This window comes from Camelus ferus, chromosome 4 (genome assembly GCF_009834535.1).
Source record: "Camelus ferus isolate YT-003-E chromosome 4, BCGSAC_Cfer_1.0, whole genome shotgun sequence".
NCBI lineage: Eukaryota > Metazoa > Chordata > Mammalia > Artiodactyla > Camelidae > Camelus > Camelus ferus.
Window position 1 is genome coordinate 39,352,460 of NC_045699.1, and position 27,781 is coordinate 39,380,240.

Sequence of the window (27,781 nt, forward strand, 5' to 3'; positions counted from 1 at the left end):
CGTGGCCAGCATTTGGATTACAACTATCTCTTTACATATCATTATACTCAAAAATCTTTTGAGAACCCAAGTATAGAGCCTGTTTTATTTGTATGTCTCTAAATGTCACCTAGAACCTAGCACATGACTGGGACATTATGCTGTACACCAGAAACTGACACACTGTAATTGACTATACTCAATTAAAAAAAAAATCCATGGAATGAAGGAATGAATGAATGAATGAAACAGCTGTACTCTCTAAGATCCTACATTTCTCTAGAATATACTTTTTTCGATCTTAGGAGCCTCTGTGACCTTTCCCCATTCCTGTTTCACTCAGCACACATCTTTTAAAAGATGCAGAGCTATCATCCAACTCTGTAAACACAAATCATTTTTATCAGCCATGTAAGCAAGATCTACATCTTCCTACCTTGTCCATCCTGGATCCTTTGCTCTTTATCTTGCTCAAGATGCCTGGACTGATAATCCCACTGCTCCACTGGTTGTGTCTCCTGCAACAAAAGTGAAAGAGATATCATCAAGGGCAACAATTAAGAGGTGGAATAGGGGAGCCTCAATAAATAAAAAGAAAGCTGCAGAAATATGATGCTTGTATTGAGTGAGACAGTCCCATCTTGAAATCGTCACTTCTACTCGACAAAAGTCCCAACTTTTTCTGCCTCAGGACTGCAGATTATCAAGAATGCAACTAGTCCATTCTAACACCTTTGTGTGAATTAGTAAAAGCACCCCCTACAGAGGCAGAGGCTGCCAACACCAGAGTGCCTGGCTTGGTGAGGTGAACATGGGCTGAATTTCCAACTCCACTGGACCATTTGGACAGGCACTTTGTGCAGTGAACCACCTGCACATTTGTATTCTTTGCCCCCTCTGGTTCCTCACCCTTTTGGGCTTAGGACTTCTGGGAGTCCATTCTAAAAGTTGTGTATCAGATTTCTGGCCCACACTACGTTGGCAATAATTAGAAGGCAATGAAGAACAGAGTCCAGGACGTGCAGTGTGTGCCACTGTTAGATGCCTACATTTGCTCTGAGTACATGCTTCTCCCCGTTAGTTAACAAAACTAGCAGACTAACTACATGAAAGGCTGCTTCTGCTGTGTAAGGGCAAGCTCAAGCCGCCTCTTCATTTTCACTTCTGTGGTTCTGTGCTAGCAAGTGGAAGGTCTGTGTATATAAGGTTTACCTTACCCCACTGTGCTCGTTCAGTAAAGCTACAGAAACAGACAGAGAGGTGAACGTCCCTCCCTTCCTCACCAGTCAAGTCCAAGTTCCCAGGGCTTTTTTCAGTAAATCAGGCAGTGAATCTCAGAGTTTCAGTAATCCCACTTGATTAAACCATAGGTAAGTCTTCCTCCCTCACAACTCTGGCCAGATCTCAGGTTGACAATATTCAGACATGCCTACCTGTGAAAGCTGGGGATGAGATGGGGGGCGAGAAAAGGTCATGACTCTACTGAAATCTGAAACTACATTTTCTGGGTGTGATCAGGTTCCAAACCATACAAAGTGGCTCTGTGGGTCAGACTGAAGACACTCTTTGACTTTTTTTTTCTCCAGACAATGGCAGGAAAGGATGTGTTGAGTGACTAGAGAGTTGAAGTCAATGACTAAAGATCCATCACTGGATTATCACTTTCAAAGGGGCTGATCACTCTCCACCATTTCTCAAATGGCTACAAGTTTGTCAGGCTGACCTTGCTTTGTGGAAAGTTCAGGTGGAAAGGCCTCATATGTATCTTTTCCTGAGAAAGATAAACTTTCTAATTAAACAAAGAATTCTCTGGCTCCCTCTTAATTGTTACTCTTTCAGGGTGAGATGGAGCTCACATCTGTCAAATGTCAGCCAAGATTCAATTCCCATTCTGGACTAGTAACCAGACTATCTGACTGGTTAGTCAGACTCTGACTATCCCCCGCAGAGCGGCAGGATGAGATCTGTGTGGGTCCTGCCTATGGCTTGACGTGAACCAAGATTATAACTGGGATCTTGTGTGCCAGGAAAGTCCTCAGCCTCTACCAGGAAAGTCAGTAGGAGCTCTGTAAACGGGTCCTGTGGGAAGGCCCCCTTGGCCTCTCCCTTCTTACAAAATCTGGAACACATGTTGACTAGATCCAAAATTATGTCATTGCCTCATAATTTTTTGAAGTTCCAACTTCCGGGGCCCTTGGGAGAAGAGCAGTTGTTATTATAAGGTCAGGATTTAGGACTGGCTGTGAAAGCCATTCAAGATCTCTTCTCTCAGTGCTGTCTCCATTGGTTTTAGGCAGCCAGAGAGATCTGGCTGCTCTCAGACTGACAGCCCAGGCAGCACTGCCGTGTAGAAATGAGATAAACAAGTAGATTTTGTTCCCAAGGAGAATACACTGACGAGTATGGCCACTGCCAGAGCTGCGAAGCCTCGTGTGCCAACTGCAGGGGGCCAACCCTGGAAGACTGCACTGGCTGCCCCAGCACAAGGTGAGTGATCTTTCTTGGTATCTCCTGGGGTTGGGAGCTCATGGGATGCAGGATGGAGAGAGGAGGAGTTTACCACCTTAGAGGCAGCCCTAGGGCCCAGAGGAAAAAGAATCAAATTCCTTCCCCTGACACAGAAATCCCCCATGCTCTGGCCACAGCCCACCTCTGTAGCATCCTCTCCCCATAGGGCCCCATAACCACCGCAAGAATCAGGTCCCCGGACACCAGAGGGGCTTTCTCATCTGTGAAGGTGGTGGTGACTTCGATGCCATTTCTTTCCCCATCTCTCTTCACTGATGTCGGTTACTTGCAAATACGCCCAAGAAAGGGCATCATATCATGGCAAAGAACTAGCTGACTTTTCTTATCTGCATTTTCCAGGAAGGGGGTTGAGAAGGTGAGAAGAAAGAAACTGTTTTGAAAGATTATGATGTGGACTATTTGTTCTTGCATGGGCTGCAAAGTAGTTTCTTTAAGTATTTTCCACAGTATTTCCTTGAATGGAATCAGGTCTATTCAAGACAGCTTTGAGCACCTACTTTACACCCAGCTCTGAGTTAAGTGGAAAGTCCATGGATTCCTAAAGGTGATTCAGGAGGTCAAAGTCCAGGATGGGGAAGCACTCAGGGACCAGAACAGTCGGGCACCTTTCACACCCTGGGCCTGAAGCAAACCTGTAGCCATAGAAGAGAGGATGCCTGATAGAAACATAAAGAGAAGCTGGAGGGGACATAGCCATTCCAGAACCATGCAAGGAGGAAGCTGGGTTATGGCTCCAGAAGGAATAAATACCCCAAGCTCTCTCTCCTCCCACCCACTGCGTCCTTGTCTGGAACTAACTGGATGCCAATGCGAAACAGCACGTACAAGTGAGGGAAGTGAGCTTGGGGATGCAGCCTCTAGTGGGCTCACTTCCAACACACAGTGGGTCGCAGAATTTGCAGAAAATGGATCTGGGGCAAGGGTAGGGGGAGACAGAGTAATCAAGACTGTGGTCTCTCTGAGTTTCTTCCTATTCTTAAGCTTTGGGGTATCTCTTGTCCTGGCAGAAGGAGTATTTATCTGTGAGAGGAATGTTAGCATTTAGCTTAGAGGTTTTCTTCAAAACAACATGAGAGGGAAGTAAATCAGTGGGGGATATAAAAATAAGATTGGCCGTGTGTCGTTAATTGTTAAAGTTGAGTGATGAATCCATGGGGGGGGACACTGTTATATCTTATATACATGTTTATTTTATGTATGTTCAAATTTTTCCATAACACAGCTTTTAAAAATAACTTAACACTAAAGTTGTTTTACAGGAAATCAGAATTTTAAAAGCCCTCTCTTCCTCTGCTAGTTTTCCCTTTACATTTCTACAATGTTACTTCTCCAGTTTATCTAGCTCCTTAAAGACCACTAAAACCTCGGAGAAAGCGGGTATCCCCGTTGCCACTGCTATTTAACAGGCATACCTCTGTGATGACGTGGTCCTAACTGCTCAAGCTAACTTCCCAACCCAGTCCTGAAGGAGTTACGGAGTCTATGAACTGATTAAAAGCATGTAAAAGTTATGCCTCTTCTGACTCACCCTCAAATGTTTTACTTGATCTGTTTTAAGAATTCGGGGGGAGGGGGGTATAGCTCAGTGGTAGTGCGTGTGCTTAGCATGTACAAGGTTCTGGGTTCAGTCCCCAGTACCTCCATTAAAATAAACAAACAAATAAACAAACCTAATTACCTACCTCCCCCCCAAATGTAATCAAGTAACAAAATTTTTTAAAAATTCAGGGAAAAAGGACTTTTTGCCAGATTTCATTCTGTTACAAGATTAGCATACCAAGCACTTTCTCTTGCTAAAGGGGATGGGGGGAGGGGTTGAGGGAGATGATGTGCCTTCACTCAAGCACAACTATCGTTTCCCGATTGTTCCATCTTTACAAGGAGTCAAGTGCTTACAAAAGCTGGGTTTATCATCTGGTGCTTTCCTCAGGGTAGAAGTGGAGGGAGGTGGTTTAAAAGCACAACTATTTTGCTTCGTACTTTCTTAAAATCAAGCTCTTAAGTAAGAAAAACAACCCCTTCTCTACATCAACACAGCAGCGCTACACCATCTGATTCACGCCCGCAGCCCCCAAGTTTCTGAATGGTTTTAAATGCTTCCCACCATTGAGAGTATTAGATCACCTCTCAAGAGAAATAACTGCCGCCTAAACCAATCTGTCATCTCTTCCTACAAAGAACAAAATGATAATGTACTTTCCATCTCTTTTTCAACTTAATTTAGCAAGAAAATGAACCCTCACAAATAAACATGCCCCATTCTCCTTTTCAGCAATGAACAGAATAGTTTCCTTGTTTAAAAACCTCAGAATGCTCTTACACAGCTTTTCTTAAAGGGAGGGTTTTGTTTTGTGTCTATTTTTCTAACTAGCCACGTCCAAACTATTCCTTGACAAATCTTCTAGCTCAGAAACCAGAGCCAGGGTGGGGCCGGGATAGTCCCGGCTGGTATTAGTGTCATCAGCTGAAAGTCTGGGCCGGGAGCACAGTCGTCTCATTCCAGGCCTTGGTGCAGGAGATCTGTTTTGACTTGGACAACTAGATGTGTGTGCCTGTCTATTTCGAGCCGGGGTTCCACACTCCGCAGCAGGCCAAAAGGACTGTTCACTCCAGTGATGCTGGGTACGGTGGACCAGACCCCGAGGGACTGAGGATCCAAGAGCAAGGTGGCCTTCTTGTGTGCTTGGCCTTAACTTATTCTGTCTCCAAACAGATGCAAATAACACAGACTTTCAGGGCACAGGAATGACATGGATGACTGCAAGCAACACAGTCCTCAGGATGCCTGGCCCCCCACCTGTTTCCTCCAGACCTGGGGTTGAACTGCCTCTCCTCTGTGTAGGCTTGATTCTAGCAATGGAAACTGGGATTTAGACAAGCTAATGCCACCCCAGGAATGAGCCGCTTGAGGCCTACACCTGGCCTACCGTGTGACATTCAGACTGCATGGAGGTGGTGGAGAGAGAAAGAAACTCTAGCTTTGTTTGCAGGCCCTCAGCTCTCCCAGACCTGGATGCCAGCATCATGCCCTCGGGGGCATGTGTGTGCTACTGCTCAGTTACCCTCACCACTGACCATGGTAATTACTGCTGCTCTAAGGAAGCTCTCCGAGACACCAGCATTACTGGTACCACCTGTATTACCTAGGTAGGAATCCTCCAGCAAGTTCCACAGTCACCCAGATCATCACTGAGAAGTACTCAAAGGATGTCCTCTAGACTAGCACCGTAAGCATCATCCAGGAACTCGTCAAAAATACAAAATCTTGGCTCTCTCCTGCCAAGACCTCCTGAATCAGAAATTCTGGAGCTGGGGCTCCCCAGCTCACTTCATCCATTCACATTACCCATGTGACTCCTGCACTTAAACATGTATATTTTTTTCTGAGCAAAAATTCTTGGTTACCATTGACTTAATCACCATTTGCTCTTGGGATTACTTTATAAGGGAAAGTAGCAGCAAAGCTTTGAAAATATTAGCAATGACATTATGATATATATGTGTATGTGTATAAAACCAGAGGTTTTAGAGGCCCACAGTCAGAAGATAGAGGCTGTGGTACCCTATACATCACAAAAGACTTACAAAAATGACACTCAGAATCAGAGTTCAGTGATTACCTGCCACATGCATAGGTCAAGTTTATAAGTAGCATTTAAACTACAGGGTGATGCTTCTTTGAGAGCCCTTGGAGTTGGCATTTCCACTGCAAAGTATGGGCCTGCTGATACCTAAAGAAAGAATATTTTCTCCAAGGCCTCCGGATCAAAGACCCACTTACTGTCTTGAAAGTTTAAAGACCTCCATCTGAGAGTTGACTGGGTTTGGCTAGAGCCTGCAATACGGGTTTAATCCCCAGGGCACTGGTTAACTTGTTTGAAACCAGCATCAAGATTACATCCTCAGCCAGTTCCTGGCATGCCTGCTGTTGGGGCCAAATCTTTGGCCAAGGATGGGTACGTGACTAATATTCCCCATGTTCTAGGATGATCAGTCCCAGGCATCACCCCCATTTCTGGAACAATGAAACCAAGTCTGTGCAACAAAACACAAACCCCACATGTTCTAGTACTTCATGCCATCCCATAATATCACCCTTACAAACTCTAAGTCTGCTTTCCTATAGGATTTTTGATGATGGCCGCTGTGTTTTGAACTGTCCCTCGGGCAAATTTGAATTTCAGAACCAATGCCATCCGTGCCACTCCACCTGCCAAGAATGCCAAGGAGATGAGCCTTCCAACTGCACCTCCTGTCGAGAAGGTAAGGTTCTCTGGTTGCTCGCTTCTCCTTCCTGTCCTCTCACTGGACATGATTTGGTTTGACTCAGAAGCTTTATCTCTGGGGAACAGGGGGTGAGATGAGACAGCTGTTCATTAAAGAGTATGTATGACCTTGAAGTTCCTACCTGCTGTCAGGACACGAGTCCACAGCGTTGCAGACAGATCCGCCGCCCCTGAGGAGATGAGAGAGAAGCTAAGAGACGCCTTTCCAGAGAAGGAGAAAGAAAGGGCATGCAAACACGATGTCAGACATGAGATAGACAGTAAAGTTAAGATCTGCTGAGGTGAAAGTGAAAAGTCAGGAAATGGAGGCAGACACATGGGGTCTTTAAGAGACACAGCACATAGAGGCCATGTCAGGGTCTCTCTCCTCAGCCCGGAGCTATGCCATTTAGCAGCTGTCAGAGCCCTATGGGGACAGAGCCATCTTATCAAAACACAAATACGACCTTTCCGTCCCAGCTGTAACAACTCTAGAAGTTTCTGCTGTCATTAAATTATATTTCATGATCTCACAGGTCCTCTGCAGTTTGATCCCTGACTCTTCTTCAGTCTTCCCCACTGTCGCCCCCTATTTTGACTTCATGGGGGATAGATTTGTATTTTATTTCACCTACAGAAAACTTAAAAAATTTGAGCCAAACTGGGAAATTTCAGATAAAAACCCGGGTTCTTGGTTTCTCTTGAAAACTTGGAAGATCTGGCAACACCACTCCATATGGTTGACCAGCGACCATAGGGGCTGCTCGCCATTTTGCCACAGTCCCCACCACTCCCAGCTGTCTCACTGCCCTGAGGCTGTTTAGTTACCAAGATCATTACACATACCTGGTTTTTCGAGTTGGGGAGAACTGCTTAGCTTTATTCTTGCTCACTATAAAACCAAGAATAATGAAGAATAAATGGAGAGTATCATGCATTTGCAGAAAAGTGAGAGAGAGCACACTTCTTTGTGTAAATTAAAATGATTTCCTGTGTTTCTTCTGGAACAATGTATGTCTGTGTCAAATTTTGCCTCTAGCCTTTTCATTCTCCCTCCTTCCTGATCTGTAAGAGAGGGATCATGGCTGCCTCCCTTTAGGATTATTATGAAAATGAAATGAGGTAAAATAATAAAGCACTTAGAATGGGCAGGGCATATAGGAAGCACTCAATAAATATGAACAATTTTATTATTACCACCACTACCCCTACTGTTATTGTGTGTACCTGCTTTGTCCTGAGGGCATTTCAGTCTCTCCAGCTGTTCAGAACCCACTTGAGATGCTCCCCACTCAGTGTCCACCTGATCCCCTTCTACGCATCCTTGAAGTCTCTATTTCAATGTCATTTCCTCAGTGAAGGCTGCCCTAACCTGTCCAAGCTAAGCGCCCTTCACACGAGCACCCCTGGTGCCCAATCCAGAACTTCCCCTTCACAGGACCCCTCACACTTGGTATCTCTCTCATCCATAAGACTCTGTGCCCTGTAAACACTGTGAATGATTCTACCCATTTTCTGCCAAATCTGGAGCCCTGGCACAGCATCTGGCACATAGAAGGCACACAATGAGTGAGTGAATGAGTGAATGGGTCAGGAGAAAGAACAAGTCAGAAAACCTGGACTCCAGTCTCGGCTTTGTTCCTAATGAACGAGAAGACAGCCAGTCACCTCACCTCTCTAAGTCTCTCCATGTTTGTACAAAAGGGGAGAATGGACAAGATGGCATCTAAATCCCCTTTCACATTTGAAACACACGAAATCTTCATGTATAGTATGCAACTAAGGAGTAGCTGAAATGCTAAACATGTATCTAAAGTGTTCTAAGCATCCTACGGCTACTTGGACCAATCCACACATAATATGCCCTGATTTTTCTTCTGTAATTTCTGTTTCAAAGCCTGTGTTTTACTTGTTATGTTAACAAAAATGTATTGTGACCCTCCTATGTACAAGTGATTATACCCAGGTGCTATGGAAAATGCAACAAATAATAGTACGACACTCACTTCAAGGAGTTTACCATCTAACAGAGGCTTTGTCCTCATGTATTATAAAGCAGGAAAATATTAGATAAATATTAGATAAAGTATTAGATACATGAGTGGCAGCAACCCTACCAAAGGTCACTACTTCCAGCTGTGGCGAGCAGAGGAGGCTTCCCACAGAGAGGGTACTGTTGAGCAAGCTCTGGTCAGCAGAGCTTTCTGCCTATGAAGAATGTGATGTCCCTAGTTCATGAATTAGTGCAGCTAATACATGAGAGAGTGCTAGAGAAGATGGATGTTGAATTGACGCAGTTCTGTACCCGTGAGCTTTATCAAAAGGGTGCAATTCCTCTGACTAGGGAGTCCTGTCTAAACACAGAAGTCTCTTTCATCTGCCTGTAGAAATTTCACCCCTTGCTTAATTGGAATTTTGTTAAATTTAGGTCTGAATCCTTTTGGAAATGCAGATCTCCAGCTCTGTTGGTGAAAATTCACTTTAAACGCTCTCCCAGATATATCTTCCACCCAACTAAACCCAAAGCTAAATTCTACCAGTCATACAACAGCTTCAGTAAGCAAACTGTTGAAGGAAACTTCATAAAAGTTTATTTTCAGCGTCCCTCAGCCTTTCTTTCTTTCATCCTTCCCAGTAATCCTTTTCCCCTCATGCCTTCAACCCTCAGCCTTCCTTTTCTCCTGCAGACATCCAAATGCCTGCACATCAGTCCACCTTCTCTTCTAACAAAATCAACTGCCAAGAAATACTCCAGAAAACAGTCAGTTACTCTTCAGTATAAACGAAAGCCAATCTGAACCTTGTCTGGAGTCCCCTGCATTTTGACTCTTGTCCTATATTACCACTTGAAAGGTTTTGGCACCTAACAAAAATATTAGCCCTTCTACTTCCAGAACTGTTACGTATCATTACAGTAACTTCAATTCTGAGACTCCAGGCAAGTAGCCAAAAATTTGTGCATGATATTTAATCTGAAGTATCCAAATTATCATCCAAGGCTAAGCAAGTTGTCTTACTGTTAAGCTATTAGAAATACGATCAAATCTTGGCATAATCCTGAACCAATCACATGGGGCAAGCTGGCATCTAAGTGACCTCCTTTGGCACAGTCCATGTATTTTAAACAAGACCCTTTAAATTTCTTTCCTTTAAACCCAAGTGATAATACCCAAAGGGGTACAAAAATAAAGCCATATCTGAACAATAAAAATGGAGTTGGAGGACATTTCCTGAACCCATCATCATTCAGTTGTTTGACAAATACGTATCTAGAACTCACCAGACGCCAGGCTGCCCCCAGGCTGCTGGACCCTGAGTTGATATCACGTGAAGGGGTGGAGGATGTGTAGCAACTGCTGGATGGAAGGTAGGATTTTCCCTGCTTTCCCACACATCTTCCTAACTACACGAGAGAAGTCTGATCCTCTGAAAAACAGGCGCTTTCTCGATGAGTCCTGGTGGAAATGGGGTTTTCTAGGGTTCCTCAGCATGCCTGAGAAGAACATAAGCTGGAAGGTTGACCTTTTTCTGGTCTCTTGAGATTCCAGGTTCCATCAAATTGGGGTTTTGTGCTCCACAACGCTGTTCTAAGTCTAACTTGGAGACTGTGAACAATTTTTCTGCCACCTCTTTGGACTCTTGATTTTCTTTGTCTCAAGGAGACCAGCCGACTTCTGGCATGAAATCACCATCAGAAAAATGGTAGCTTTAGAGTCCATAATCCAAGCGTGTGATTTTTAAATTGTATTTGAAATAGGGCTTTAATTAAATACAAACATTAGGTTAAACCTTTTGAAAGTGCCGAGATTACGGGTAAAAAATAGCCAGATGTTGGCCATTGCATATGGTTCAATCCACTACTTATACTGACCTTTGGATTTTGCACTTGTAATATGGGGTTCATGCTATCTTTATCCACAAAATCAACAGCCTTGAATCTTGAAGATCACTGGTTCTGGATCTTCGTGTGGTAGATCATGTGATGAGTGAACGCTGGACCCAGTTATTTTGGGTAACACAGATCAGCTGTTCTTCAGAGGCAGGGGCACATGGGAGACCTGATTCAGAGAAGATGGATGCCCTCAGTCCACTCAGCACAAGCAAAAACTCCAGAAAGATAGTGGGTGCAAAGTCTGGGTGCATCTACATTAATCTTGTGTGTGCGTAGTATGTGTATGATTAGAACGGATTAGAATCCTTTCTGATTAATTATGATCATTTATAATCGATTAGAATTGTCCATTCCCTCCAGTAGCAACACTGGGTCCCCTGTAGGAACAAATTCCCGCAGCCTCCTACTGGGGGTACTGCTTATTCTTTCCTGGTAGAGCCCAACGTTGACAGATGCTCAGGAACCTCCAGGAATTCATGGAAAGGGGCCAAGGAGGTGTGCTTGGTCAAGCACTTCAACAGGCTGTCATTACAGGAATTGGTAGCTGGGCAAAAATTCAGACCTGAGACAGTTAACACAAGCGCGTGATTCTGATCACAGAATTCAAACTCATTCTCAAAGACTGTACTGTCACAGAAACGCGTCTATCATCAAGCCTTTGTTTATTCTCATGGGATCTCTAAAGCCCCCAAGTCTTTGAGCTTCCACAGGTGCCAAAAGGAGCTGGAGGAAAACTTTTCAACTTCCAGTACAAAGATACTGCTCTTTTCATTCAATCCATTCTTATCTTCCTGGTCCCCTAGGAGCAAAAGCACTTGGTCATAACCTTTTTATTTTATTTAAAAAAAAATTCTTATTTTTTATTGAAGTTAGTCCATTTATGATGTTAGTTTCAGGTGTACAGCAAAGCAATTCAGTTATACATATACATACATCTCTACATATTTTAAATAAAATGTCTTGAGTTATGTTATCTACATGGTTAATTCTACACATACTCCTCCCTTTCATTCTCCTCATTTCTATCTGTTTAGATGAGCATGGCCGAGAGCGCTTCCTCTACTGGGGGGAGTGTCGGGAGAGCTGCCCCACAGGCCACTACCCTGCCGACGGGCACACCTGCCAGCCTTGCCCGGACAACTGTGAGCTCTGTCACAGAGCACACATCTGCACACGATGCATGGGTGGCTACTTCCTGGTGCCCACCAACCACAGCTGCCAGAAGTTAGAGTGTGGACAAGGTAAGGCTGCTGTAGGGCCAGTGTCCCAGGAGGTGGCAAGTGGAGCCATACCCCTGAATGTCCCAGAGACCTGAATTGTCCTCCTGGTGTTAGCACTGGTGACTGGGATGACTTTGCGTGACTCTACACGTCAGGTGGGGACAGTGATAGCTGCCCCTCTCTCTTTCCCCACACGCCTTTTCTCTGCCTTTCCTCACTCACAGTCCAGGACAAAGGAATGCAGCTAATCATATGGAAAGTGATCTCGAGTGGACGGCTTGTGGGAAGGGTATAGTGGCGAGAAAACTCAATTAGAATCCAAAAATCCTGGCCAACAATTTTCTCCTTCCCAATGACAAGTTATGAGACACTGGGCAAAATCCATCTAATTTCTCCACACCTTGGTGTCTTCATTTGTGAAAGGGCTCTGTGCTTGCTTGCTGGGAGAAGCCAGTGAGAACCAGCCTACCTAAAACTTCTTGGAAATATTAAAATATTCTGTGAATGGTCTGTGTTATTTTTGTTGCCCAATTCCTTATCTCATACGGGAAGAGGGAGATTTAAAGACAGCACCTAGAGTCTTTGTTCTCGTCCATGTAAATACGCTGCAAGGCTTTCTCTGCTCTGTGTAAGAATTACGCCTGGTCCAGTGCTGAAGGAGCTCCAGGATGTTTCTATAATAATTAAGACCACAATCTTTTTTTCTCTTAATGCTTACTAATGTAGTGTAGAATTTTAAACTTTAAGAAAAAGTATTTAGGACAACAGATATAGGGAGAGCCTCATCACTTACATACCCAACTATGTTCCCAGAGACAAAACTTATTTCTTTAACAAATAAAACTTACCAACTTGATTTCAAATGGGCGACACATACATCTTCAAGAATGCTTTTGGGTTTCATAACTGCTCTATGATTTGCTCGAAAATAAGCTACACACCAACATATTTTTATAGCAATTAATGTATCTTCGCTCAGTGAAAATGAAAGTGTGTTTTACTCCTCTTGCTGTGCAGGTGAAGTCCAAGACCCAGACTACGAAGAATGTGTGCCTTGTGAAGAAGGGTGCCTGGCATGCAGCCTGGGTATGTAAGCTTCCTTTTTGCTTAGAGTTGAAACAACTGTGTCCTTTTTCACACATCCTCATCCCGTCATTCCTTCAACAGGGACTCTTGTCGTTGTTGTCATCACTGTCACCATCAACATCCATTAAACAGGCTCACTCCCATGCAAACAGGGTTGCAGTGAAAGATGCTCCTTCTGGAGGCAACGGATAGGTCACTTAATCTTCATGAAACTCAAGTTTAGGATAGGATACTGGTTGTTAGCTAGTTGACAGGATTCCTGCCGCAACCATGTTTCAAGGTGCCTGGGACTCAGCCTCTGCTTAGCTTCTCAAAGTAACAATTCTGAAAGGAATAACAGTGGGAGAGAAATAAACTCAAAGAAATGCATAATGACTCTAATAACTCACTCAGTATATGAAACACAAGAGCTTATCAGGAGTCTGAAAATTTTCCTTTGCAAAAATGACCCTACTGCTTGGAGCCTAAGACAATCCTTTGAGAAGAAAGCAACATGGAGTCAGTAGAGTTTGTAATCCCCAGCATACAATGCAAAGCACTTGCCAGTCTTCCATGTAATTCTCTAGTTCAAATCATTGGCCTCTCCTTTCTGTCCACGCACACCTGGTTCTACTGGGGAGAGGTTAGTGAGACTAGTGTGCACCAAACAGCACCACTGGTTGGACATAAAATGAAAAATGAAGAGGCCACCAAATCCCAAGGCTATATCTTAATGTAAATTTAGGCCAGATATTGAAATAATTAGCACTTGGGTCTACGGATCTTTGATAGGAAACCCAACCTCAATTAAAGATGCATGGGATAATCTCTCTTCATGGAGTTTCCATGAAACCCTAGGACTGGTTAACTTATACTTCCAAAACTTCAATGTGCATACCCACAACACAGGAGACTTGCTAAAATGCAGATTTTGATTCACGGGTCTAGGGTGGGGCCTGAGAATTTGCATTTCCAACAAACTGCCAGTGAAGCCAAAGCTTCATGAAGGACTCAAATGGTGCCAGGATTAAGTAGACATTTTGCTGACTTTGTCTAATAGAGTTCCTTAATTCTTAAATACTATACATGAGTTATAATTTATCTGATGCCTTCTGAAGGCAATCACCATCCCTCTGCCTTAAATGGAAAGAGGTATTTTCTATAATACATTTAACTACAAAACAAGAGTTTTTAGGAACTGGAATACCATTCCCCCATTATCTTCTACTATGAATTGGGGCATATATTACTGGAAACTAAAATACAGTAATAGGACACACTTAACAAGGGGATAACATTTATTAGAGTCAGAGATTAAAGGATAAAATACTAATTTTCTGGGGAGCAAAAGTAAATCTAAACATAAGCAATAAGAGTGCCAAGCTTTAAAAGATGAGCAAATTCCAGGGTCTCTTGTGAAGAGACAGGAGGTAGCCTTTCTTGCAGGGAGCAAGATTAAGGGTTTTACTACCTTGGTTTCACTTTTTATCCATTTCAAAACGTATTTGCTATTAGGTTTTACATCCCAGCTAATTTCTGTGGTTTCATTTGGCACATCTGCTATTGTGTGTCATGTGTCCACGCTAACATCTTTGTGCCTCATGGAGGGGGGTGTGTGTCTGTAAAATCTCCAACCTATGATTCTGGCTCTCAGGTTTAAAGGGGTGGATGAATGTGTGTGGCCTCATTCAGGACCAGTGAGAACCTTGGCATAGGGGCAGGCACAGGGACACCATGATCTGCACTGTACCCACCTCTCCCCCAGCAAATGTGGCTAAAGATGAGACTGAGCTGTAGCCCCTGGAAAACGAACTCCATAGCAGACCCCAGCCGTCTGGGGACGCAAAATCCCAAAGAATCAACCTGCAAAAAGACATAAATTATACAGTTGACTGACTCTGTACAAAGTGCTATTGAAATAGCCCATGCTTTAAGAAACTTTAATTGTGTACTATGTGCAGGGTGCTGGCCTCGGCACTGGGGAGTCAAAGGTGGTATGACTGTGATTCTGCTGTTAGGCCCTCTCCACTGCCACAGTGACAGATCTGGAAGCAAATCTCTTATAAATCAACCTGCCCGAGTAGAAACAGGTACATAGCAGTGTGATTACAGGAGAGGATGACTTGGAACATTCTAAATGCTGGTAATTTCTGATTTTAAATTCGAAAATGTCTCTTAAAGCCTCTATATGTTTATTTTTGGATTGCCTTGGCTGAAACCAATTATCACCTTACTTCTGAAAACTCTGTTAATCTTTCCAACAGAATTAATTCTCTTTTTCTTTTTTCCCCTTGTTTGTGGGCCAGGGATAAGACTTTTTACAGCTGATTTGTGTAATATTTGGTGTGTACACATCTTTCTGCTTAGCCAGTAAACTTCCTGAGAACAAGCTCTGTGATTTAAGCACACTCTGCTCCCACAAGAACTATCAGCAGGCTTGGGATATAGTAAGTGCACAATAAATTTACACATGTCTGTTGAATTGGAGGGTTGCCCAAATTCAAAGCAGAGATGCATGGCTCAGGATACACAGGGATTTAGATATGATGTTTTCTCTAATCAAACATTGTTTATGGGCCTTTTAACAGCATGAAAACAAACAGATAGGATTTTACGTAATACCATTTTGTTCCAAGAGGATTTGATGCCAAATACTTTGTCTCTCTAACCAGTATCTTGAATGGAAATTTTAATTAAGATGAATCTAAGTGTTCTAAATTATATTTCTTCATTAATTGAGAGGGTAAACAAATGGAATTATTGTTACCTAATATTTTAAGGCACCCTTTTTGTTTCAATTTAGGGAGTGTGGTAATAGGTATGATACTTGACTATAACCTAAGATTTGGGGCCCATACCTACATCACCATTGACTTAATGACTGATTTTAATCAAACTGCATAAGATCTCTTTCCTTCATTATCTTACCAATAAAATAGAGGTTCATATGCCTTTATCTTGGCTCAGAAATGGATGATGAAAACTGATTAATATTTGCCTACTAACACAGTGACAGTTCTTGGCAGAAAATATATACAAATCTGAAAATTTTAAGTAACTGCAAAAAAAAAAAAAAAAGAGGCCATTTAAATTAAGTGCCAAATAAGGGGGTAAATATACATACCAAATGAATTTAGAAAAGGGGAGAACCCCTAGGCATAGAAATGATCAAGGAAGGCTTCCAAGAAAATGGAACTTGAGATGAGCCTTAGAGTTTCCATGGAGTGTAGACAGAGAAGAGGGCAGGGCTGCACTGTGGAGGGGCTTTGGACCTGGACAATAGCAGGAAAAAGGGCTTGGAGGGAAGAATTTCTGCCATGGATCTTAGGACACTGAGTGTACCAATTTTGCAGAAAAAATAAACATAAGAATATAAATACAAGGGAAAAGGCGAAGAGAAGTTTGGAGAAGTGGTTGCAAATCGTAACTTGAATTCTGGACTCATGAGTTTAAAAGTTCTCTGTAGCTAAAAGGGAATAATTGAAGGTTCTTATAGAAAAAAAGTGTTTCTGGAAGAGGTGTTTTAAAATTTGGTAACTATGTTAACTGTGTTCCGGGTAACTGAAAGGCAGCGAGGTTGTAGGCAGGGAAACCAGCTAGAAGACTCTTTCAGAAACACTGGTATGAAGAAACAGGAACCTGATCTAAGGTAAGAGCCAGGAAGTTATAAAGAAAGACAGGTTTTTAAAATCACAGAAACAAATGGCCCTTAAGCCTAAGAAAAGATGCTTAACTGCTCATCACATGGGGAATGCAAATTAAAACTACTGCAACATATTATATCTCACCTATCAGATTGGCAAAATTTCAAAAGCTTACAACATACTGTACGGCAAGGCTGTAGGAAACCAAACACTCGTATTTATTACTGATGGGAAGACAAAGTGGTACAACCACTGTGGAAGGAAACTTGGTGCGATACAACACAGTTTCATATACATTTATCCTCCGACCTGACGACACCCCTCTAGGAATTTATCCTGAGGATATGCATTCACAAATTCAAAACAGCATATTTACAATGTTACTCTTTGTGGCATTATTTGTGGTGTAAACTATTTTAAACAGCCCAGATGCCTTTTTGTGAAAGAAACTCACTGAATCAACTAAGGTACACTTACAGAATGGAGTACAGTGCAGCCATAAAACAGCAAAGGTCTATAGGAACTGACAGTGATTTTATGATACACCATTAAGCAGAAGGCAAGGTGCAAAAAACATGTACACTGTATGCTACCTTTTTGGTAAGAAAAGATAGTGAAATAAAATATACGTGTGTATATATACATTTTTCCTTATGTTTAAGTAAGAAACACAGAAAAGATAAATCAGAAACTAATTTAAATGCTTACCTGTAGAAAAAAAGGTCAAGGGAATGGGAGTGAGACTTCTCAAGATACAACTTTTTACATAGTTTTGATCTGAATCATGAAAGTAGGTTACATATTCTTAACAAATGACGCAGTAATTAGTGTGAATGGGATCCCACTGGCCAATATGGGACAATTTAAGCATCAAAAAAATGATGATAATTACAATTAAATTAATAAAAATAATTCATGCCTCAAGAATGGTATTTAAAGAAGAGAGAAAGGAAGAGAGGAGAATAACAGAATAAAGGAGAAAGCTCTTCTTTATAGGAAAATGTCACCTGGTATACGGGCCAGGAAATAATTATAAAATCATCATTTCTCATCCCCTAGTGTATGGACTCAAGGGAGAACCATCAGTGGATGCTAAAATCATCAGGTGAAAAATTATTCAGGAACAGGATAATCACACAGACTCAAAATATTTCCATAATCACTAGTTAATTACAACGGAGAGTTTTGCTGGTTACCAACTTAACCAAGTTAGCACCACCATGATTAGTTCCATACAACCTGACATCACGTGTTTCCTGATGTGATACATTAACAAGTATACAACCTCACCTAGTAGCCTCAACAAAAGTGCTGGACCAACCATTCTCAACTGGAGGTGACTATGACCTCAGGGGACATTTGTCAGTGTTTTGGGACATTTTAGATCCTCACGATTGGGGAGCTGTTACTTACACCTTGTGGGCAGAGGCCAAGGATGTTCCTGGACATTCTGTATAACACACAGGACAGCCCCATACAACAAAGAATTATCCAGCCCAAAATGTTAATGCGGAGGTTGAAAATCCTTATTTGGCCTGAAGGTAACTATAAGATAAATTCAGAATACAGGATATCTATAAGATAACTGACCTGTACTCTTAAAAACAATTCAATGTAATTTTAGAAAATTAAGTAAGGGAGTTAAGTAAAAGAGAATAAGGAGATAAACTAACCAAGAAAATGGATAGATATTTATTAGACTCTGGATTTTTTTAAGCTATAAAAGATACTTTGGGAACAGTAGGAATACCTGAATGTAATTGGATAATACTACTGAATTACTGTTGTCTCGAATGTGGCAATTGTGTTGTACTAAGTAGGAGTAGGTCTTTTGCTTAGAAGGTGCATGAAAAAGTATATAGGGATGAAATGTCATGATGTCTACAACTTATTTTCAAATGGTTCGGCAGAAAAAAGAATCTAGGTGAAGCACACAAAGTTGTTCATTGTACTACTTCAGGCTTTTTGTAGGTTAAAAGAAATTTTTTTTAAGTTGGAGGGAAAAAACTTTGTGCTCTGTCAGCCAAGAGGGCCCAGAAGAAACACCCCAATAGCAATAAGCACACCTAGTGCCCAGATCTTGATTCCTAATACCATTCTCCAATAAAGATACCAAGGCTCCTTGGAGAACTGACTGATGCTGGAACCAGGACAGGAAATATACAAGATGAGCTGCAGCATCTTGTAGTGACAGAAAGTTAAGAGTGTTCAAAGAAAAACAATCCACAGTGATGGAGGTACAGCAAGGGGACACAGGAGACAAAAGAAAGTGCTCCCAACAGCCAGAGCAGGAACAAATACGAGCAACAATATAAAGAAAACAGCATTGTCTTGTAACCCGAAGTACAAAATAAAAATCCATGAATTCATACAGATATAAATAAATGGCTGGATAAATACATAAATAGGGGAGAGGAGACAAATCTTTGGTGCAAAATAATTCCAGATAACTTATTCAGCACTCTTCCCTCCAGGAAGTGGAGCGTAACTCCCTACTCCTTAGTGTAGGCTGCACATGGTGACTTCCTCCCCAGAGTACTGTATGAAAGGTAGGAAGAGAGAACCTCACTGTGGAAAAACCTGACAAGCACTACAGGCAACATCGACAGTGACAGATCATATTTATGGCATGAATCCTTGATATCATGGTATCAGGATGGCACTTTGCCTCTATGGTCTTCCACCCCCAACCCATAACCCCCATCTAACCATGAAAAAAACATCAGAAATTCCAATAGAGAGATATATTATAAAATATCTCAAAACTAAACAAGCCAAGTCCGAGAAACTGTCACAGTCAAGAGGAGCCGAAGGGAACATGAGAGCTAAGTATAGTGTGGCATCCTAGGTGGGATAGTGGACAGGAGAAAGACAATAGGTAAGATCTAGAGAAATCTGAATCCATTATGGACTTCAGTTCATAACGATCACATCTCCATAATAATAAGGGGCATGAGGGAGCTATGTGAGGTGTTGGAAACGTCCTGTATCTTGATTAACTGGGGTGATCACATGACTGTGGACTGGTCAAAATTCATAGAACTGCACACCTACAAAGCGCAAATGATACACTGTGAAAACTATATTTCAATAAATCTGACTTTTAAAAGATATAATGTTACAATGGACCTACCAATGCCCCTCTTTCCCATCACTACGTAAAACCATAACAGTAACCTAATTGCTAGCACTTTTTGAACATTTACTCATGTTATTACTTCACTTAACTCTAAGAAGTAAACATAATTATTGTTCTCATGTTTTGGATGAAGAAATTAAGCTCAGAACAGTGCAGCAACTTACATAAGGTAAGGAGACTGGTTAAGCATTAGGACCAGGACTGGATTCTGGATAGCCCAAGACCAATGCCCATGTGTCTTATGACTATTCTATCCACACACCTGATGTTCTTCTCTTCTAATTCTACAGCAAAGAGTATCATGCTTTATGAATAATAAGAAGGTAAAAGAAAGCCTCATATCTGCCCCTCTCCTCAGCTCTACACACCACAGCTGTTGTACTTTGGCTACAACTTCATGCCCAGATGACATAACTGAATTTACCCAAGAGAAAAGCTGTTCCTAATAGCCATGCAAATCGATCTAGGGTCACTGCTCACCTGAAATATGCATCTTGAACTGCCCTTCCCCAGCCTTTAGGATCTGTATCTAGAATGTTCTGAGATGGGGCAGAGCAGATAGGGACATCTCTGTAGCAGCTGTACGGAGAGTAGGTGGGCACATTTTCAGCTACCCCGGGACTCCTCGCTGCCACTTTGCCTGCCTTCAGTTTCATTCACTTTCATAGGAACTCTTTTGCTTTCTGGAAAGTGGATCCCATCATAAGGGTATGACTGGCAAGAGACACTTCTCTTTTTTCCATGTGAATATGAGGTGAGCTCTCTCCACCCTGACCCATGTTATTAAATTCAAGCTTCAGATTCAGGAATTAGAGAACCAACCTCATTTATTTTTGCTTCTCTATTTTCTATTAAGGAATGAGATCTTGCTTACAGAAGGAAAAATACCAAGACATCTGAGACATCAAGTTCCTATTTTAGTTTTCCAACAGAGCAGACATACAGGGTTTTTCCAATCAAATCTGGTAGTCACAGATCACTATTTTATTTTTATCCAGCTCTCCCTTTGGACCTCTTCCACAAACTTTCAGGGGAACAAGAACAGTCTCAAACAGTTTCAGTGCCTCCCAAATCAAAGGCACTGCAGAATAAAATGTATACTAGCCTGGTGTCTCCTTTAAATTAGAAAGAAGTTGCTGATTGTGAAAGTGAAACCTGACATTCATAAAGGAACTTCCGGTGACCTACTGCATCACTCACTGTCCAGCCAACCTTAGTGCATGACCCAGGTGGCTCGCCACCATTGTTTCCACAGACAGATGGGGAAGGGCAGTTCAAGATGCATATTTTTCATTTATTAGAGCCTCCCTCTCCCCTCATTTTCTAAATGATACCATATTTCAAAGGTGGGGGGTTAGAAGGAAAGAAACTTTAAGAAAAGAGAGCACAGTGTTGGAAGAATTTGCAGACAAAATTTGCAGTTCCGTGGTCCCTTATTTATCCTGGCTTTCTAGATTAATTCACTTAGCAAGTATTTATTGCATACTTCTCTGCTTTCTGCTTTCCCATCATTTCTTCCACCAATGACAGGACTGTATAACCTAATGTTCATCTAGCATCTTCACTCGCCAGGCACTCTGCTAAACACTTAACGGAGATGAGTGCTTTCTCAGCTATAATCCAGTGACTTTAACAGATGGAGAAACTGAGGATCAGAGAAGTGTTGAAACTTGATCAATTTTATGCATCTGGGAAGTGACAGAGGGATTAAGCTGTCAGTTTCAAGCAATCTTGTGCATAACTTCACTCTTTTCATAGAGGAAATAGTTGGCTGTGAAGCTCTTTGTCCTCAGTATGCACTATGATACGGTTGTGCTGTGATAACAGACAACCCTCAGATTTCAAGAACTTAAAACAACAAAGGTTTGTTTCTCACTCATGCCACCTTTCCATTGTGGGTCAGCTGAGAACTCTGCTCCGTGTGGTCCTCAGTCCAGGACCCAGGTTGATGGAGCAGCTATTACCTTGTTGTAGCAGAAGCAAAGTACACTGGCTCTTAAAGGTTTCCCCAGGATGGACACTTGCTCACATACCTTTTGGCCAAAGCAAGTCATACGGTTCTGCCAGCGATCACAGAATGGGGAAACGCAAACTTGCCGTGTGCCTGCAAAAGAGAGAGAAACTAATGCTGTGAACACCCTAAAGACATTTTCACGTGGTAACGACTGAGACTGTCCCTGGCATACACTGAGGTTTGACCTTGTAAGTTTGTACATGAACTAGCCCCAAACACACACCCACTGTGTTTTGCTGATTTCTCTTTTCTGCTGCTCAGATCTTATCCAGTACCTTACCTTGGCAGTGTCTGCCTTTCTCCTTCTCTCCAAAAAACTCTTCTGAAGAAGTTGCTGTTTTTTTCCCCCAACTGATGGAGTTTCTCAAAGTATTCTGCTATCTCCCTTCTCTGATCCCTTGGCAACAGAAGAGTCAAAAGAGGACCAGTAATAAATGACATGATAGGTAAACTGTCAGCTGAACGGACTTTGATCTTTCTTGACCCTGCTCTTTCAAATCCCTGTTGTGAGAATAATAATACGGTGCTATCTCTTGCCTTTATCTGCAGCCCAAGAAATGTGCCCACATGAGACCAGTCTTGGGAATTTGGACAACTTTTTCTCTAACTGTTTTAGAATTTAGTTCAAGAAATATTTACTGAGCATCTCTATCAGGCTAAGCCTGGGACAGTCGAGTGAATAAACATGTTCTCTGCTCTCATAGGGCTCCCGAGGGAATGGAAAGGTGGTGATTCTCAGCCCTGGGTGCACGTGAAACTCACCCAGGGGGATGGGGAAATGCAGCACTGGGACCCACTTTCAAGGTTTCTGATTTAATTGGTCTGGGGTGAGGGGTAGGCATGAGTATTTTTACAAAACTCTCTGACTGAGTCTAATGTCCAAGCAGAGTTGATTACGACAGGTATATAAGCAGATAACTTCAACACCGTACTTCAAATACTTTGTTGAGGATGGAAACTGAAGCAGGGGCAGACAGGTTGTATCATAGGAATTACAACTTACTGTCCATTCCATATGAGATGCTCAGCTAGGTAAGTACTTCATGAACATGATCTCAACTCCTCAATATAATCCTCTCTGTTCAAATTCCTTATCCTCATTTTATAGATGAGAAAACCAAGCTTATGCAACTTGCCCAAAGCCCCATTACCAGCAAGTTTCCAGCAAATTTCAACTTAGGACTGCCCAGCCACAAACCAACGGAACACTCAAACATTTGCTCTTTTTCCAGAGTAGATTGCACTCATTCACCACTGTCCTAGAGTATGTAAGTGAAAACTGTGTAAGGGTCAACCTGCCACATTTGCTTCACTCTTGGTTATATTCTTACGCTGCTCAGTTGTGTTTCCTGAAGTTTCCCTTTGCTCTTCCTATGTTCAGGTTCACATTCCTTGGGCTATGAGGAAGAAGAACACAGTGGGAAGGTATCCTAAGTTCAATGCTAGAGCACTGAGCTCATCATCTTGGCTCTCCGTATTATTACGCTATTTTCCCCCAGAGCCGAGTATAATCAAAGTTCCTCCTACTTGTTGTGTAACTGACCTGCGAAGTCGAGCTGCAAGCCAAGGCTGTCTGAATCACGTATGCTTGCAGGAAGAGCGCGGAGCCAACTACTTCCAAAACAAACCTAGTTAAACAAAAGCACACAGTGTGGCTGAGCACAGCATACGGGGCGGAGGGGTTCAGAAGCCCAGCCGCCATTCCTGACAGCACTGCGGTGTCTGCAACACTAAATTTCCAGTGAGCGGGGGGCCAGGGGCAGGTGGGCTGGGGGGTGGATTTGACCTTTTACCTAACTATCTAGAAACCAATAAGATCTTTGCGCTTTTAGGAGTAACCAAAAATGTTGCCAAATTACCTTTTTTAAGTGAAATATTTGGTATTTCTAAAATCCCTCAGCAACCAAGACCTCAGCTTATGTCTGTCCATTAAGTTTAAAACAAAAGTGAGACCAGCAGTAGTAACTGGAAGTTTGGATGATCTTGACTTGATTCTGTGGGATTGTGGAAAATGGAGTCTGAGATCTTAAGATCTATCTCCATCACTTCCCCACCACAATGAAAATCTTTGGGCAAGTCCCATACACTTCTCAGTTCTTAATTTCATCCTATTTTGGAAAGGAAAACATCCTTAAGTTGCCTTCCTTTTACCTCCTAATATAGCCCTGGAGATTATCATGTAAAGTAGAAAAATGACCGCATCTTGGGCTCTCTAAGGGAGTGAAACCAAAAGGTCCTATTATTAGTATCAAAATAAAATGTAATTTCTTCTCCCTCCATTTCCACCCTTTTTCTTTCCTGTGATACCGGCCGTCCTCCAGAGGCCTGCAGATAGACCTGAGGCCACAGGTCTTACCACTGGGTCAGAAGCACTTAGCATAGCACTTGCCACCGGGTAGGCACTCAGGAAACACCTGTGACTTTTGTACTTACCGTTAGCTGTCCTCATCTCACCTCCAATGCTCCATCTCCCTGGGCCACCGCCACATAGCCATTCCACAGTCCTTTACCAGATGGTAGGAAGAGCTTCAAGCTCCACTGGCTGAGGAGGAAAAAAACCGATTTAAGTCACAGAGCAGACACCAGAACAGAGAGAAGCTGAGGGTGGATGAGGTGGGAGCATCTGCATGTTGATACCCAGCTGCTCGACAGGCGGGCCTCCAACCAAGACTCAGGCCAACAACGAGTGTCAGTAAATTGCCTCTGTACCTCTTGAGTCTGAAATTCCAGCCTTCCAACAGTCAACAGGAGGGTAATTTGGTAGGAGTCCAGTCTCATCCTTTCCATGAAGTCTCCCTGCAACTCCCACCGGAGAAAGCTTGGCTGCAGCCCTCCCAGCAGCCCTCAGTTCGTCTTCCAGCACAGTGGGCCAGCCCAGGGCATGAGAAGCAGGATGGAGACCCAGCAGCACAGCAAGCTAGAGACGGCCGAAGGCTCAGGATGGGTCTGGGCAGAGCCATGCCTCATTTACCACCCCTTGGCCAAGTACCCAAAGCTGAAGCACTGGAAGGCGGGGGATAGCCTTGTCAACATCTCCAAACACCAGTCATGTTTTCACTGGTGATGTTACCGGGTCAATCGAACTTTTTTTCCTCCCTACTGCGCCTATGGCCATCTGTAGCAGCCAATTTTTTTTTCGTATCTTTTCCATCAAAACAGTGTGTTTTGACTGTTTATAAAGTATCCACCGCTAGGTAAGACAAGAAAATAATATTCTGTATGAACTAAGCAAGCAACCCAGGGATGTCTACTTCCCAGTCCCTTATTCCATGTCCACCAGGGACCAGGAGGCCCCTGAGAGCATTGGGAGAGAAGCATTTCTGCCCGAGCAGTTCCCATTCAATCAGGTCACCAGGATCAGAGCAAATCCAGGGAGAAATATGGCATTACCTCCAAAGAGCTAACATGGGTAATCTGACTTGGAGATGTCACAGGTGGACATGTAGAAAAGTTCCTCCATCTCTCCAACTTCTAATTTGGACCAGAAAGAGCTAACAGCTTGATTTATCATCATGATGGAATTTTATGCCCTAAAATAATTGCTACAAACCTGGATTTTCTGCTAGAAAAATAAATCAGCCTAAAAAGGTAGTCTCCATATTACCATGTCCCCAACATCTCAGGGATGACATCGAGCGTTTGGGTGAGTTCTGAAGGGGAGTCTGGAAAGAGAGAGGAGGTTGTTTTGAAGGAGTGTTTATTGGAAAGCCTGGCACAATCATGTTAGCTGCCCAAGCCAATTGTAAAATTGCAGATTTATTATGTTTAGCAGAAATGCAGCCTGTACGTTTGAAATATTATCCAAATGACCTGGCTTCAACTTGGAAATCTTCTATGAATTGAAACAAGTGAATTAGGGAGGCTCTTGCCTTTAGCACTGAAGGGTCTGTGGGAGGTGAGTCGAGAACCATTTATAGTAGTGATAAAATATTATATTTAAGGCTATAAAAATTTGGCATACAAGGTCTCAGTTTAGGAGTAAATTTGTTTTATGTGCTCGGCAAAAGAGCAACTGAAAAGTTTTACAAATGGGAAGTCTGACCTACTGAGATTTCAAAACATAAAATCTGTCCATTATGCCTGAGGACTGGGTATAGTAATTACCCTCTTGAATGTGAAAATGCAAATCAGAACTATGAAGTCAGTAACTGCTTAACTTTACCAGGGCATGCATGGTTAATGACAGTTACCCAGAGCCACTGTCCAACTGTCACATAATGTGCCCGAGTGTGCATTAATGGGACAGGCCACTTGGGCACTTAGCAAGGAACTGGGGAAAAGTATTGGCACCCTGTCCAATGAACAGATACCTCATCCAATGGGGCATTATGCTTTGGCTCTGCCAAGAAGCCAGCAATCCTTTACTTGGGATTCTATGCCTGGTTCAAGCTAGAAGTAGTAGAAAATCCTTGACAAGTGACAGATGTGCGTTTAATCAAGAGAGCCTCACTCATTTTAGTCTCCTCCCTGTCCCTGACCTTATCACCTGCCTCCCTCCTCTGGCTACACTAGAGGCTCTTGGTTCCGATTGTTTCTAGCCCATTCTTGCTCTCAGGTCCTGCACTAGCGGTTGCTTCCTCCATCTGGAATGCTCTTCTCAAGATATTAACCTGGCTGGCTCCTTCCTGTCGTCACATCGCAGTTTAAACATCACCTCTAAGAGGTTTCCCTTCAGCCCTGATCTAAAGAATCCAGCCCACCTTGGTTCTGTCTCTGTGTCCACCTCTCTCTGTCCTTCTCTGTCTCTCCTTCTCCTCCCCTGACCCTTTACCTCCACTCCCCCTATCCCGCACATACACATATGCACATTAATCACCTTATTGTAATTCTGGCAGATCACATGCAATTATCTAGTTTAATTTTAATATATTTTAATTTTGCATTTCCTTTTAAAACTTGTTTGCTCTATTTCCTCCTTCACTAAAATGTAACTTTCAGGCAGTCAGGGACTTTGTTCTATTTACTCTTGTATCATCAGCACCCAGAATCCTGCCTACCACGTGGAGATGCTCAATGCACAAGTTCTGAACAAATCCACGAGCAGACTCCCCAGCGGTCTGCCCTCTACTCTGTGAAGCCCTTCCCTCCCCCACTGTCCACTACTCTCAATTCAGCCAGAGCAGCTTTTGCTTTCATCTTTTTTCTATGTATTTGATTTTTTTATGTATTTGATTTTTCCTGTTCGATAAAGGATTCTGCTGCTAAAATAAAAATTTTAATCCTCCAGATTAGATAAACCCCTCTGCCTGAAGTTAATCCTGTGATTCTGGGAAATTCATTTAACTTCTCTAAACTTCAGTATCATCACGGATACTGGGGACGATTTCAGTACCTAACTTGCAACATCACTGTGTTAATGAGAAAATCCATCTATGGTAGGTAGAGTAATGGCTCCCGCAAAGATGTCCATGCCCTAATCTCTGGGCCCTCTGAGTATGTTGCCTTACACAGCAAAAGGGACCTTGAAGATGTGATTAATGTTAAAGATTTTAAAACGGGGATATTATCCCATATTATCCAGATGGGCGGAACCTAAGCCCATGAGTTCTAAAATGTGGAGAACCTTTCTAGTGGCAGTCAGAAAGAGATGAGTTAGGAGACAACCATCACTGCCGACTTTGAGGCTCACTGAAGGGGTCCCCCAAGGCCGAGGGGTATGCGTGGCCTCTAAAAAAGCTGGGTACAACCCTTGGTGATAGCCACTGAGGGAACAGGTCTCAGTCCTACAACTGCAAGTAACTGAATGAATGCTGCCAACAACCCAAAGGAGTAAGGAGATGGAGTCTCTCCTAAGAGCCCCCAGAAAGGACCATCTTTGCCACAGCTCTGGGTTTAGACCCACAAGACTCATACCAAATTCCAACCTACAGGACTGTAAAACAGTAGGTCTGAGGTTTTAAGCTGCTATAGTTATAGTAACTTGTTATGACAGCAATAGAAGACTAATACATCAAAGCATATAATGAAGTGCCTGGCACATGGTAAGGGCTCAATAAATGGTAGCATTTCTTACAAGTATTATTAATGGCATAAT

General features: G+C 42.7%; 1 protein-coding gene and 1 long non-coding RNA gene across 4 annotated transcripts in view; one reads left to right on the forward strand and one right to left on the reverse strand.

The window, feature by feature from the left end:
* PCSK5 (proprotein convertase subtilisin/kexin type 5) overlaps positions 1–27,781 on the forward strand; it is a 413,713-nt gene that overhangs the window by 318,885 nt on the left and 67,047 nt on the right. For all 3 annotated transcript variants that reach the window (XM_032477865.1, XM_014562872.2, XM_032477866.1), the window contains exons 21-24: positions 2,364–2,466; positions 6,635–6,771; positions 11,700–11,906; positions 12,903–12,971. In XM_032477865.1, the coding sequence (XP_032333756.1) occupies positions 2,364–2,466; positions 6,635–6,771; positions 11,700–11,906; positions 12,903–12,971 (516 nt within the window). The remainder of the gene's footprint in view (positions 1–2,363; positions 2,467–6,634; positions 6,772–11,699; positions 11,907–12,902; positions 12,972–27,781) is intronic.
* LOC106730168 lies at positions 367–21,809 on the reverse strand. The gene is made up of 5 exons (XR_004319278.1): positions 21,767–21,809; positions 14,705–14,813; positions 12,734–13,295; positions 10,054–11,464; positions 367–497 (listed from the first exon to the last, which is right to left on the reverse strand). It is a non-coding gene; the product is annotated as an uncharacterized LOC106730168 (long non-coding RNA).